Source organism: Zootermopsis nevadensis, unplaced genomic scaffold (assembly GCF_977971745.1).
Source record: "Zootermopsis nevadensis isolate Lab colony 2312 unplaced genomic scaffold, Znev_1.0 Znev_ptg000012l, whole genome shotgun sequence".
NCBI lineage: Eukaryota > Metazoa > Arthropoda > Insecta > Blattodea > Termopsidae > Zootermopsis > Zootermopsis nevadensis.
This window is the reverse complement of record NW_028259144.1, coordinates 1,102,806-1,116,809: the sequence shown is the minus strand read 5'-3', so window position 1 is coordinate 1,116,809 and position 14,004 is coordinate 1,102,806. Positions and strand designations below refer to the sequence as shown.

The window sequence follows — 14,004 nt, the reverse complement described above, 5'->3', positions numbered from 1 at the left end:
TTTACTGTATCAAAGGAATATATTTACTCCATCTCCAGGGCTAAAGATAATTACCATCTGCAACACTGCAGTGTTATGACCCAAAAGACCACAATCAACACCTTCATTTCCATCAAAACCTAAAATTTCCTCCAGTGTTTATTATTAACAGGACAATGTTAAGATATTTGGATATATGCTCATCCTGCAATGGCTGAGGAAGGATTATAAGGATAAAAGATGGACAGAGAGGCCTTGTGATTAAGAATAAGAAACCAGCACATATACACATACAACATATCAACATTCAGTTATACAGCTACAGATCACCTTCTTACACTACTTATAAAATACTTCATGTATTACACTGAAATATAATTTAATATATTAAATGAACTGGTGCTTGTAACATTTTTGTCTCAATCTGTTCACAAAAAAGAAACAAAAAGTTGTGTGGTATATTTAATATATGTTCAGCCTTGGTTAAAGTAATTTCTCATAAAATACAAAACATTTTGATAGCAATGCAGATTCTGGTTTGATGGTAATAACTAATAAACCACTGGAGCTAGGAATTTGAAATTGTCAATGATAATAGAAACATATTAAAAATGTGTGGTTCTTACAGATACAAATAGAACAATTTATTATACTTTCATCTTGGAAATCACTTTACTCTTTCTGGAACTGATGTCAAAAATATTCATTCATATCACAGTAGGTACTACAATTACAAATAACATTTTACTTACAAAGCATATGTAACAATTTCATAATTAAATACAATTTTCAAAGATTATTCGCTGGAATGTTGGTACGCCGACTGGGTCCAGCCAGAGGCTTGTCCCTTTCATCCCACAGTGTCACACCATCACATGCACAGATTCTCTTAGAGTTCTCAAACATGCCAGCAGAGCGAGCAATGATGCCACATGCCAACCTACAACATTACAAATGAAATAATACTGGCTACAGGTTTTATATTTGTGTGTATAATTTTCACACCCATTCAGAGTGTGCAACACTGGTGAGAGATTGCCAAGAACAGGCTCTGGTCTTAGGGGGTCCTGAGTTTGATTCTCAGCTGAGAGACTATCAATTCAGATTGAAGTTTTTCATGGTTTCACTAAGTTCTGTCAGGCAAATGATAAAATATTACATAAAATAGATCACACCTATCCTCTTCCTTCCATGTCCTATCCAGTTCATCATCACAATCATTCTTCCATCCCAGGCAGTTGAAAAAAGTTATTAAATAAACAAGAATATATTAATTGAAAGATCAGCCAAGATGGTATAGGTTCACTACATTTGGCTTACATATGTAGAATATCACTAACAAGAAACAAACTCCTCAATACCAAAGTAAATACATGCTACCAACCTCTGCCCAGAATTACCATCCTTCAATGACTGTGGGTGGTTCCCACAACCAAGATCATCAGCACCATCTGTCACTACCACTGAACGCCCAATCACATCCCACACTTTGATAACTTTGTCGGTAAGACGAAATGTGGCTCGACCATCTGGACCAGCAGTGATATTACCCAGATCACCAGCATGCTGTAACAATTGATATGAACATAAGACAAAAGTTTGTTCCTCACATAAGAGGTTAAAAGAGGTCTCAAGTGTTATGGCTACTGCAGCTGTCAATATGTTACGGGAAATGAAACACAAATTTAAATTAATGTAACTAATTCATTTATTGGTACTTCTGAATACCAGATGTAACAGATATATAAATATTAGTTGAATGTTAGAACATAATTTGTGAAAACAGGGCATACAACATAAAAGTGGTGCTGACAATGCAGGAATAGAGGCATCTCTTACACATTATCTATAAGTATAAGGGACCTCTAATATCCATAGTTTGCTCTGTTATGGCCCTCCAAAAGAGGAATAAGTTCTGATGGGAACATACTCGTTCATTCTCCTCATCATCTGGGCTCCCATGTCGGGTGTTCCGAGGATTGAAGTGGCCTCCCACGCTAAAAACAATAACAAATAAATTCTATGAATATCTGAGAGCTCTGGTTTTATTTATAAACAGGACAAAAGTGGATTGAAACATAAAGATATGCCCAAGTACATCTTATATGAATATGTTCTTCAGTCACAGGCACATTCCCTATTAACATGGAACATCGCTGTATATACACAGTTCTTTCCATTCTCTATATTTCATTCTGACCCATTTCAGAAAAAGAGGATATAGTTGGATTACATGAAGAAAGTTCAAGTCCCTCAACCTCAATTCAGTGGTGAATACCAAGAAACACACTGACGGCTAACATAAGAAACACACAAATACCTGTCACAACCTTGTGAGATGTCACCTGACTCATGGATATGCAGACCATGAAGGCCTGCACTAAGTCCATCCAGAGTCCCATCCACAATACACATATTCTCATCAGTCTGTAAGAATCTGACAACACCTTTCACTGCACCAAATCCACACCCTGATGCATATCCCAACATGGCAACTGCTGCACCTTGGTTGCCACCTCCTATAATAAACCACATACATATAGCACACATTTACATGTAGCCATACACAGCCAACCTTCCACAAAATGTCACTCAATTTTTAGATCATGGGAATATATAAAAAATACATCAACTCTAACTATTCTAGTAAAACTATTTCTATCTGTCGATAAACATTCTAAATACATGTAAGATTTGAGATTTCACAGCGGTGAGTATGAAGACTGAAATCTTCATTCTAAGTACATAAACTCATGTAAGCAAAAGATGTATAACCAGTTTCATTGTAAAAACATGCCTAGTTCAAGATAACTTATGGGGACAAAAACAGGGTAACACCTGTGCACAAATTGACAAACATGAAATCTTGGTAAAATATTTCTGATTACTAAGCTATAAGTCATGTTGGGATGTAAAAATGTGAAGTCCACATTTTGTATGTCTATGAAAGCTTACCACATCTGATTATAAGCTTACCACACCCGATTATAAGTCTCAGTACACCACTCACACTTCTGCTAGAATGTAAGGAGAAAAATTCTCCACATACAGGTATAATTTCTAAAGTAAACTATCTTACCTCCATATCCCTTAAGTACAGCCCGTCGTCCGGTAGATTCTATTTTCTGTTGTACCTCTGATGAGGGCAGAGATGTCTCTACAATGACAGTTTCCTTTTCCAGTGAAATGTCTATATTTTCAATTCCTTTCACATTATTTAAACTATCTCTGATTTTATTTACGCATTTCTGACATGTCATCTGGACAGCAAATTCAACCTGCAATAAAAATCATAAATAGGTACAGGTTTTAAAAACCCAAAATGTTTCTTAAATTATATTTCACAACTAAAAAAACACTTACCTTAACAAGGACCATTCTTGACGGTATGTTGTGAACTGAAAACGCTATACTTCTTGGGACACCTTAATAGGAGATCCTGAACATGTAAAATAATTTATATTGGCAATTTTTACTCAAATCATACGAATTTGAAAGACATATCGTGTGACAAACTATATTTAAAACTTATGATTAGACTAGTAGCTGCACCGCACAGAAATGCTGACTGCAATATGACACTGCACTTTCGTTCACTGCACAGTGCAGCCGTGGTATTCTTTTAAATATTTTGGTGAAAAGCATTCTTCCTTCAATAATGTTGGCAGAAATGAGAGAACCCAGCGAATTAGTACCACGGACACTAAAAAATCAGGGAGCAGAGATAATTCTATCACAGAACACTTATTATTTCAATTTTCTTTTCGGCTCATACGTATACATGAATCAGGGAGCAGAGATAATTCTATTACAGAGTACTTAACATTCCATCTTCATTTCACTCCGGTCCGTATTCGGTCCATTGCCTCCTCAATTCTCCTCTTCAATTCGGAATCCGTCTGTCTAAGGCTTTGATAAAGGTTTCGAAACATCTTCCTTTTTACGATGCAAGGTTGTTAGCCCTGCGACCAACCACAAACCTGTGCTACTACGCTAGTCAAGATTGAAAGGAAATTACTACTGCCATCTATCATGAAATCAAATCTTACATGAAATTTCTTGAACGAAGAAGCTAGAGTGTTGTCGGTGATTGAACGTATTCCGTATTTAGAGGTTGTTAAACAAAGTACATACAAAAGGGAAAATTTTCAGTGAATAATGTTGAATATCCTTGATTTTGTAAGAAAAATGCTGCGTATGTTACAACGATGAAGGTGCACATTGTCATATATATCTGTGCTTCAAATGATCTGTCACTACTACCCTAGTCAACAGAGTGGGTTTTACAATATTCTGTAGAAGCTGAGTAGCCATCTTTGAATCATTGTATAAAGTTTTCGTTACTTTTGAATTCGAAATCACTATTTGATAATATGAATACAGTAATAGATCCACAGCCAAATACAGAAAGTAACATTTGATCCTATTGTAACGACTTACTCTAAACATTCTGGTTATTGGTAGTATTTGAATGCTGACGTATATACTGAACACACTTTTCGGCTTTTCTGGAATTTTGCGGTAGAGACGAAGAATTGAAATGGTGAGTCCGTTGTGTATGTGTTGCTTTGTGTTGAAACGCGGGATTATTATGGAAATATTGATTACGGGAGAAAGAAGTTTATTATTTTCTGTAATTAAGTTTCCTGTAACCGATTGTAAAGTTCCAGTGTGTGGAATGTGAAGGATGGAAGTATTTGTGGTCGACGTTTCTTTCAGAATCCCGTAATATAATTTGAGAGTAAAATGTTATTATTATTGTTTACATATGTACACTGATTTTATTTGCATAAGTGATCTGTCTTCAAATAATGTGCTATATACCTATGATTGGAGACTGACCAAATTTGTAAAACATATTCTGTCTTTGTAATTATAAGGTTTATTTAACGACGTTGTAAGTAGCTCAGACTGAAAAGCGTAGAATTTTATGATTAGTAAATAATGGATTTGATCGATGAGGAAGGAATCAGTTGATACCTAATTAAGCATCCTGGTATTTGCATGGAAGAATTGAATAAATCCGTGAAATACTCAGGGATAGCTGGTCTTTGGGCCGAGTTTTGTATACGGAACTTCTGAAGCACGAAGTTGGGATGTTAACTACTTAACTGCAATAGTTGTATATGTACTTTTCAGATCTTTCCACACATCACTTTCATGTTACATACTTGAAACTGTGATTGTCTAGGCAGTTTGGAACAGTAAGGATTAAGAATTTGTGATAAAGTGTATTTAATGTTGCTAGGCATTCCTTTTATACTATAGTTATCAAATTTTTGTTTTCAGAATGTGGAACACTTTTCAGGGAAGGGGATTAATTTCCTGGTAACAAAACCTGAAGATTGGACACCATTTCACCATAGCCCACTGCTAAATGCATTTGGGAGTTTGTTCTACATCAGTTTCAGTAAATTCTAGGTTAACTTATATTGGCCATGTATTGTGTCTTAAAATACAGCCAAACTGTACAAGCATTACAGTCAGATACCACTGAACTGTTTATCTGGAATCAAAGTTTGGCAGATACTTCATTTCCAATCCAGAAACACCAATGAGGAATAAATTCAAAATTGAAACATAGTACAAAAATCTGGTAGGCAATAGCACCATCTTTGTCTCCTTTGTGATACGAGGAATCCATATTGGAGAAATTTCTGAACTGGGCTTTGTGATGGGAATATGTAAACATGCTGTATGGGTTAATTCCTTTAATTTTCAAAACCCTACAGTTATTTTCAATTTAAAAACATAGATGGTAGACTTGGTCCAAGAATTTCTTGATCCTGATTGTAACACACCATTGTCAGTACCCTTCAAAGCTGACTGTATAGTAAAGTTCAGTACTTACCTCTCACTTAACTTTCTTTAAGACAAGAGAGATTAATCAAAGCAGATGTCTAGTAGAGTTTCTAAATACTGCAACAACAGCAAGTTAGAATACTCGAGTTGTTATTGTTGTATTAGGAGGAGAGTTGATGTCTCTGTGGAATTGTGGTCGCTGTTCATTGTTCAGCCCCCAAATGATACGTAAATGAATATGGAATAGTAGTGAAATGACAGTAGTGATAATGATATTGGAAAACTGAAGAACTTGGAGAGAAACGTGTCCCAGTGCAACTTTGTCCATCACAGATCCCACATTGACTGCCCTAGGTGTGAACCTGGTCTTCCATGGTGAGAAGCCAGCAACAAACCGCCTGAGATTTGGCATGGCCTGCTTGTTGACTTATGGAATGTTTGAATTTTGTATTTTCATGTCGTCCTTTCTTTTCTTTTTCAGATTTTCTCCAAATATTGAGGTTGTGAAGTGCAGTGACAGTCCTTCAAAATGGAGAGGCGAAAAGTGTGCCTCTTCTGTAACCGGGATGAGAACAATGAATTGCTGTTTGGGAAGATTTATGAGCTAGATGACATAGTGACACATTACTATTGTCTTGTACGTTGAGTAATGGATCAGATATCTAATTTGATTTGGTTACTTTTTAATCTAGGGGTTGCCAAAATACAATCCAGTAAGTTGTGGTTGTGAACACTTAAACCCGTTTTTGAGGGGATTAGAATTTCAGAAATATACGTAAATGTTTGAAGTGTTCTTCCCACGCTTTGTGCAAACTGTTTTGGCTCTCACAGTCTTTTTGGATATTTAAGGTTATGGTAGGTTGATGTTTCATTTTACAGCTCTTGTCTTCAAACATGGAGCAGAATGGTGAAGATGATGATGGCATCTTGGGTTTTCTGAAAGAGGACATTATAAAGGAATACAAGAGGGGGCGGCGCCTGGTAAGTGAAGTTGCGTATGAGGGTTTAGAACTCCATGTTAAATGTAGAGAAAAGTCTGTACCACAATGCCTCTCAAGTTTATAAACCTAGATTAAATTTGGTCATGATAGAAACAGTTTACAAGGTACCAAAAAAATGATTACAAAAGTTATTACTTGTCTCGGCAAGTATGCCTCATAGCTGGCGTAGATTATATTGTGTAGAGATGTGTTCAGACCAATACATTGTCAACTGCTTAATTTATGGGGCACAAAGTAAAAGATGTTTGTAAAATTAATGGCCCTTCAGGTGCTTTTGGCAGTCTTTTGATAATGGTAAAGATGACAGGCAGTAATAGTGATAGTGGATGTAGTGAAACGTGTTTTAAAAGTGTTCTTAATCAGCTTTACAATCGTAAAGTAAGGCAGAAGTATGATGGATGAATTAAAGAAGCTGCAATACAGAGAATCTAAAGCAGCAAAAGATAGTTGCCGCAGGGCATTAGCGATGCCCGTGAAAAGGTAGCATGCAAATTGTGGTTGGTGATGTATCAGGTGGGATGTATCATGTTTCCGTTTCAGATTTGCTGGTACTGCAAGAGATCTGGAGCAACGTTGGGCTGTTGTGTAGCCAAGTGTAAAAAGGTGTTCCACTTGCCCTGTGGACACCAGGAAGGATCCTTGCATCAGTTCTTCGGACAGTTCAAGTAATAAAATTTCACGTTCCGAAACAATTTATTTAATAAACTAAATAGCTCTCTTTGCATTTGCTGAAACTTTTTTTTTTTTTTAAAAAAAAGAGTTGATTTCTCAGTGAGGTTTAGTATTATGTTTGCTTGGAGTTTGTTGTCCATGCCCAGAATGAACGCAATTATTTTTCTTAGCATGTTTCTGTAGTTAATTTTTGGTCATTCCCGCATATTCATGCAGCGACCTATCCAGTGGGTTTTTGGGGCACTTTTCTCTCTCCACGCTGTTTATGTGAAACACAGTAATGAAGTACCAGAATACTGCCGAGGACTGAGACATCGTATGTGGTTGTAGCAAGAAAGTCCCGTAGGGAACTGACGTGACTGTGGGAGGTCTGGCCTGGCTTTGGGGATAATTGTTGGTTTGGTAATGTACGCACATAAAATATGGTTACTTGGATTTTACAGACTACAGCCGGGTAGTTGTAATGCAACCCAAGAAAGTTGAATAGAAACAGCTCGTCCATATTCATAGAAACAATCCTAAGATATACTTACCAGGAAACTAGTAGTTAATTATGTGACATTCACTCCTTAATGAACTTAAATTAGCCTTTTACGGATCCTGTCTAAACTACAGTTGTAATTATATACTAGCAGTTTGAACGATCAGAATATTGTTTGCAGGGGCTCTAAAGATCAAAGGCCAAATTTCCCCTAATCTGCATATTTTTGCAGATTGATTGATTGATGTGCTTTCCTGCAGGTCGTACTGTGTTGTGCATAGACCAGTCCAGAAGATTGACCCTCAGGTAATGATGGAAGTCAAGACCAGAGAAGCTACTTGTACCATATGCTATGATAATGTTCAACCCACGAACTGCCATTCAACTTTGTGGGCTCCTTGCTGTCGCATAAATGCGTGGTTCCACAGAGACTGCATACAGAAGCTAGCGATGAGTGCTGGATATTTCTTTAAATGTCCCCTGTGTAATAACAAGACTACGTTTCAGAAGGCCATGTTGGACTTTGGTATTTATATTCCAGAGCAAGATGCTTCTTGGGAATTAGTGCCAAATGCCTTCCAGGAACTTTTGCATCGGCATGATTGTTGCGATGCCAGACAGTGTCTCTGCCCAAAGGGACGTTTTCACTCAACGGTTGGAACTCGCTGGGAGCTCGTACTCTGTAGGTATTGTGGTTCGCAGGGCATTCATGTCGGTTGTGGTTCGTTAAAGTGGTCAAACCCCGAGTGGCAGTGTGAGGAATGTAATACGATGCTTAAGCAGGCACAGGAGCAGGGTGATACAGATGAGGAGGATGAAGCTGACCCAACACCTAACAGAATCACTGAATCTCCTCCCCGGCGAAAACGGCGGTATAATGGCAAGTCTGGGGTGTCACAGAGGCCACAATGTCATAATGATATAGTCTCTGCTCCATCGTCAGATGTTTCCACTTCATCATCCCAGAGTCCAGGAACACCCGAAAGTAATTCGTTGGCAACTGCAGTCATAGAGGTTAGTGATGATGATGTTATAGAAATCTTTGATGATGATGATGATGATGATGATCTTCCAGTAAAAAGGACCTCACAAGATAACCGTAACATGATTGTATCCTCTGATGGTGTAGCTATACCCGTGATCAAGGTAGAAAGCATTCCATCTGCTAAGGAGGGACAGAATTTCTGTGTGGTGGGTGGTTTGAATGTGAAGGTACCTGGTGCGGTAAAAAATACAATGCGAAATAGAGCTCAGCATCCTTCAGTGTCACAAGTAATTACTTTAAATACAAGAGGGGAAGCATCTAGATCTGCCAGCATTTTGGGAGCCAACTCCTCTGGTTTGTCAGTTGAAGGCAGCAAGCCCTTGAATTCTACCTCAGCTGTCAATAACAGCAATCAGTCATCTGGTTCTGCTCCGACCACTAGAGGAATCTGTCTGTTGAAGTCTTACCTAATGTCTGAGGGCGTGCAGAGAGGGTATCCACACACTGACAAAGTTTCAGCTGTAATGCAGCAGGCCAATAGCCAGGTGAGTTTCAGAAATTTTTATATTACGTTGTAGCCCGGTAGAACTCGGAGCCCTCCTACGTATCGCACGAACTGTCCTGTTGCTCTAACTTCATTGAGCAGAATCTTTCTTGAGAAGCTAGTAATACTGTCAGTAATGTAAATGTAATCCAACATCTTGGACATCATTCTAAAATAAAGATGCAGTTTGTTCGTGAGAATTAAAATGAAGTCTGCAAATATGTGAATGTGATAAATATGCTGCAGTCTTTATTGTTATAGATTTCCCATTGAAATTTCACCAGTACTTGTTAGTTCTTTATTATGAAACAAGTCATGTTTTGAATGCACCCTGTGAGTGTAGAGATGTGATTTGACTACACAGGGCTCTCTTCTGTTTCTCTCTTCTCTACAGTGTGTTTCTTCCCATCCCAACAGCCTCTGGCCAGAACCACTTCAGTACTTGGTGAAAGAAAGTGCGATCAAAACCCAGACGGCTTCTCCGGTATACAGCACAGTGGAACCAGAACATCGCCCTATAATGCAGCAGTTGCATCCTCAAGCCGGACTTGTGATCGACCTTACAGAGTCAGGTGAGAATTGCTTTCGTAAGGTAGAAGGAAATCTCTAACGTATACTCGGCCAATATGTTATAATGCTGGGATAATATGATAAGAGTTTCTGAACGCTGTGAAGACTTGTATCTACCTATAAGTCCACACAGCGTTACTACTACAAGATCAACCCTGGGGTAATACCTCGTCTTTCTGATACAGCCTTCGCAACCGTCACACCATTTCTCTTCTTGTGTGATGAAGTGTGTTTGGTACAGCATCATAAATAAATCAGGAAAAAACCAACTTTGTTGTCAATTTAATTTCAGATATGACCGACACCAGAACAGGAACAGTGTTGCAACTGACTTACGGGCGCAGCGAGAGTCCCGACATAGTGTTCCTCGAGTAATTCGTAGTGACTTTGTACATAACGACTTCCAGTTCAGAGTTTCGGGTCCCAACACATTACAGGTGAAGTCGCTTTGTCAGAATTTGTGAGAATTCTGATTGGCTTAGTGTAAGATTATCTTAGGTTCTGAATAGCATTTTTTTTAAGGGGTTATTTTGCTAATGTTTTGGAGAAGTTGGTTGTCTCTGTTTTTACCTTGAATGTGGAGATTTTGGGAAACCAGCCCGTGGCATCCTTATACTAATATTGTGTTGGACGTGTTTGTCATATGACGTACATTTGAGAGGGACATTGGTTTACAGGTAGAACCAAAGATGCTTGAAGAAATTTTCCAAACTATGCACCTCTTTATACAACTTCTGAGACCATTGTAAGTGTTCTATGAAACGTGGGAAACTGATTGTTAGCATGTCATTTAAATTTTGCAGGTGGTGTTCTTCAATCGTTATGTTGTAAGTTTTGATCTTCAGCTTCCCAGGATGTCAAGGCCACCTCGAAAAACTCGGAATCGATCTGCGTCATCTCTGCAGAATGGAGCCACAGCCATTTCTAACAATAACGATTACTCGCGAGATTCTCGTTGAGAAATTCAGCGCAGTCAACAAGGTATTGTGAGAGGGAAGCTAGTATACAATCTTCTTTACACTGTCTTACTCATGTTTCCAATAGAAGTGACGGTGCTTCACATGATTCTTCCGTGTCAGAAAAGTCATTTGACGATGTCAGGTTAGTTGAGAGGAACAGGGCATCCAGCATTTGTCAAACATAAACAGAAGAAAAGTTCAAGCTCCTTGCATATCGTTCGAATAAGTGCAGCGGATTGTAACAGCAAGAGAAGCGGAAGCACTGAGGGCAATGATGCAAATATGTTCATGTTTCGTTGATTCCTTTGCAGGTTTGAAGCCACAATTTCCAGTATATAGACTAGAAGTCAGGAAAACTAGCAGTGGCTGGGGGTTCGTCGTGCTGACCACACGTCACCCTGTATCTGGTTGGATGATCGTTCACCTCTGCTTAGGCATGTGAACGTGAGGCCAGCAGTCAAGCTAGTCGGCTCTGGCTCTCTGGAGCTGTTATGCCACAGATTTGATTTTAATTTTATAGGTTAATAGCAATTTTTAACCAGGTCAGGTAGGTTGGTCTTGATAAAGACTTCTTCGTCCATGTGAATGATGAAACACTTTTCCATTCCTTCTCTGCTAGCTGAGAGACATTTAATCTGTACATTTGTAATTCATGTTCGCAAGTAATTGTAAAAAAAAAATCTGCCTATTTGCTCCATCATGTTTCTCTTTCCAGTTGTTAACAACTTGAGAAATGGTGAACGGATTTCTTCAGATGTTGAAATCGGGGAGTTTTACTGAAAGTTATCAATGCCGACTTTTTTTAAAACTCAAACAACACTTACATGAAGACTCCACATGATGTCAGCTGCCATGCCCCAGACACCCTACTTACGCAGTGGTGGAATGTAACATTCCTGACATCACTGGCAGTATTGACGGATGTCACGGGTCATATTTTGGCAGAACAGAGAGCTTCCTGCTTATGGCACGTATTGGTAGGTAGTAGTTAGAACTATTCCTCGTATGATTGCTATGAAAATGTCACTTCTTGTTAGTGAAGTTTCATTAAATTTAATGAAGTGCAGTCTTAAAGTAAGTTTAAGAGGCGGGTATGAATCTTGAACTGAAGCACTGAATCTCCTATATGTGTAATACAGTTGTACCACAAGTAAACATTTCATACATATTCGCCATGAAAACTGATGTACTTAGCATACGGTGATGTTTTTCATGTCTTTGGAAGGCAGTAATTGTTCAAACTGTAATTTCACTGCAGTTTTCCCATCTTTAAAGACTGCGGCCTCAGATTTTGCCCGTGCTAATAACAGACGACACCAAGGGAAGGACACAAGAGTACGACTGATATAGCTTGGGTAGTCAGAATAAATTCTTTACAAGTTGCCGTACAATGATGTATAACGCACATCATCTATTCAGTGAATCACTTCAAGAAAAGGGCAGTCCTGCATGCTTGCTTTCCATTGCCCATCCGTATTATTTTATAAGACTGCATACAAGATTACATCTTGGGAATTGTGTGATTTGGCTTTAATGTGTGAAATAATACACGCGTACAGTTCCATTTGTAATTTTAAACATTCTGTCTGGGAGAGAAACTGTTCATGCATTTAGTAGTCATAGCTTATTTTGAGTTGATGTTCATTTTATGATTGTGAACCCTTCAGTAGTGCCAGCCTCCAAACATGATAACAGATGTCAGTTTTGTCATGTCTTCATCTGTGTGTGGTACAGAGCAGTGATGTGGGGATTAAATCTGCTGTGTCCACGGTAGGACACCATTTAAATGGCTTCCTTTACTGGAGGGTTAATGTTTTGTTCCTGAAGTAAAGTTTATTTACATGTTGAGGGGAACTTGCAGCCCTTCTGAACCTGCACTGACAAGGAAATTTGCTGTTTCGAGGCATTAATAATTATCTATTTTACTCTCTGCAGTAAGTTATTTTAGAAGAAACTTGGTTGTGAATTGAACTTCCGGATTTTATCTGCTTCCTCGAAAAGGGCGTGTTGTTACAAACAGACCTGATATTAAAATGTCAATATTTTATAAAAGAACATGTGGCACTACACGTCATTGCACTTGCTTCTAACTTTCTGTTGGTGTCAGCTTTTTGTGTTTATTTCTTGTAACTTCACAATATAAATAATGTCGTGGTACCTCACGAAATGCAGTGTGATGAACAAGGCCTGTTGCAATGGCTGTGCAGTTTTTCTGACATTTACCAGCGATAACAGTTCACTTATGAAGTGCAGTCATTTGAATGGCTTTATGAGTTATTAGTTTGAATGAAACTCGTGAATGACAGTCAGAAGGAAACTTTTTGAGGAACCCAGAAAGCAGTACCTTTAATGTTCCGTTATGTCGTGTCTGTATTTTACAAATGACGATTTAAGTAGATTGAAAACTCATTTCATTTGTCATTACTTATTGTGTAGCGAGAACTAAATAAATTATTTTGTACAAGGCAATGGCATTTATGAGACTTACTTTACTAATGATTTTTCCATTTTCTTTCCCAAAATTACGTTGTCCTCGTCTGAATATGTAGACTCGTGTTTAGGAACTGACTAGTTCAAATCCTGGATGTGCTGCTACAGGCTGTCTCAGGCAAATTCTAGGATATTTCCTTCAAAATCCTTATCTACAAACCATTCATGATCTTCCAGTCCCATATGCCTTTTGTAACTCTTGTAGTAGTAATGGCATTAACCTATGAATAACTTTGCATATTTAATGATTTGTGTTAATGTCACGCATAGTTTCCGAGGGGGGAGGTTTATTTTTAATTGTGGTCTTCTGGGCAAGTCACAACATCGGTAACCATTTAATGGGCTGTACGGCAACTGCCGAGGATGGAAAGATCAACCTTCCTAACAACTGCAAATACTAGACTGGGACAAAGTCGAAGTAATATTAACTTCATGGGGTAGAATCCTTGGAAAGCCGACGGCACGCTCGGCTAGTCTCGCGCTGTCTCTTACGGAACTCTGGTTCATTACTGTATTGTCCA

The 14,004-nt window shown here is 38.3% G+C and overlaps 2 protein-coding genes across 5 annotated transcripts; one reads left to right on the top strand and one right to left on the bottom strand.

Moving 5' to 3' along the window:
* Positions 1-264: 264 nt before the first annotated feature.
* Ccs (Copper chaperone for superoxide dismutase) lies at positions 265-3,620 on the bottom strand. Its single transcript, XM_022071382.2, has 6 exons — positions 3,343-3,620; positions 3,059-3,257; positions 2,300-2,498; positions 1,910-1,976; positions 1,364-1,545; positions 265-919 (listed from the first exon to the last, which is right to left on the bottom strand). The coding sequence occupies exons 1-6, from the start codon at positions 3,355-3,357 to the stop codon at positions 769-771; spliced, it is 813 nt and encodes a 270-aa protein (XP_021927074.1). The 5' UTR covers positions 3,358-3,620; the 3' UTR covers positions 265-768.
* A 388-nt stretch (positions 3,621-4,008) lies between these two features.
* Positions 4,009-13,462, top strand: LOC110833338 (uncharacterized). Of its 4 annotated transcripts, XM_087348215.1 has the most exons (10): positions 4,218-4,522; positions 5,269-6,156; positions 6,263-6,418; positions 6,661-6,762; positions 7,323-7,447; positions 8,196-9,465; positions 9,882-10,036; positions 10,327-10,471; positions 10,838-11,015; positions 11,709-13,462. In XM_087348215.1, the coding sequence occupies exons 3-9, from the start codon at positions 6,311-6,313 to the stop codon at positions 10,991-10,993; spliced, it is 2,061 nt and encodes a 686-aa protein (XP_087204341.1). In that variant the 5' UTR covers positions 4,218-4,522; positions 5,269-6,156; positions 6,263-6,310; the 3' UTR covers positions 10,994-11,015; positions 11,709-13,462. The 4 variants fall into 4 exon arrangements, 3 of the variants coding, with proteins under 3 accessions (XP_087204343.1, XP_087204341.1, XP_087204342.1); XM_087348217.1 differs by lacking the exons at positions 4,218-4,522; positions 5,269-6,156 and adding an exon at positions 4,009-4,193; XR_015534999.1 differs by lacking the exon at positions 11,709-13,462 and having other exon boundaries at positions 4,217-4,522; positions 9,859-10,036; positions 10,838-10,975.
* Positions 13,463-14,004: the final 542 nt, after the last annotated feature.

Excerpts from the sequence above, each read along its gene's own strand:
- Ccs (XM_022071382.2), bottom strand. Across the intron at positions 1,546-1,909 it reads ATGATGAGGAGAATGAACGA|CATGCTGGTGATCTGGGTAA; the intron begins GTATGTTCCCAT and ends CAATTGTTACAG. Across the intron at positions 920-1,363 it reads GATGGTAATTCTGGGCAGAG|GTTGGCATGTGGCATCATTG; the intron begins GTTGGTAGCATG and ends GTAATGTTGTAG.
- LOC110833338 (XM_087348217.1), top strand. The coding sequence starts at position 6,311 with ATGGAGAGGCGAAAAGTGTGCCTCTTCTGTAACCGGGATGAGAACAAT. Across the intron at positions 7,448-8,195 it reads CAGTTCTTCGGACAGTTCAA|GTCGTACTGTGTTGTGCATA; the intron begins GTAATAAAATTT and ends GCTTTCCTGCAG. Across the intron at positions 9,466-9,881 it reads TGCAGCAGGCCAATAGCCAG|CCTCTGGCCAGAACCACTTC; the intron begins GTGAGTTTCAGA and ends CCATCCCAACAG.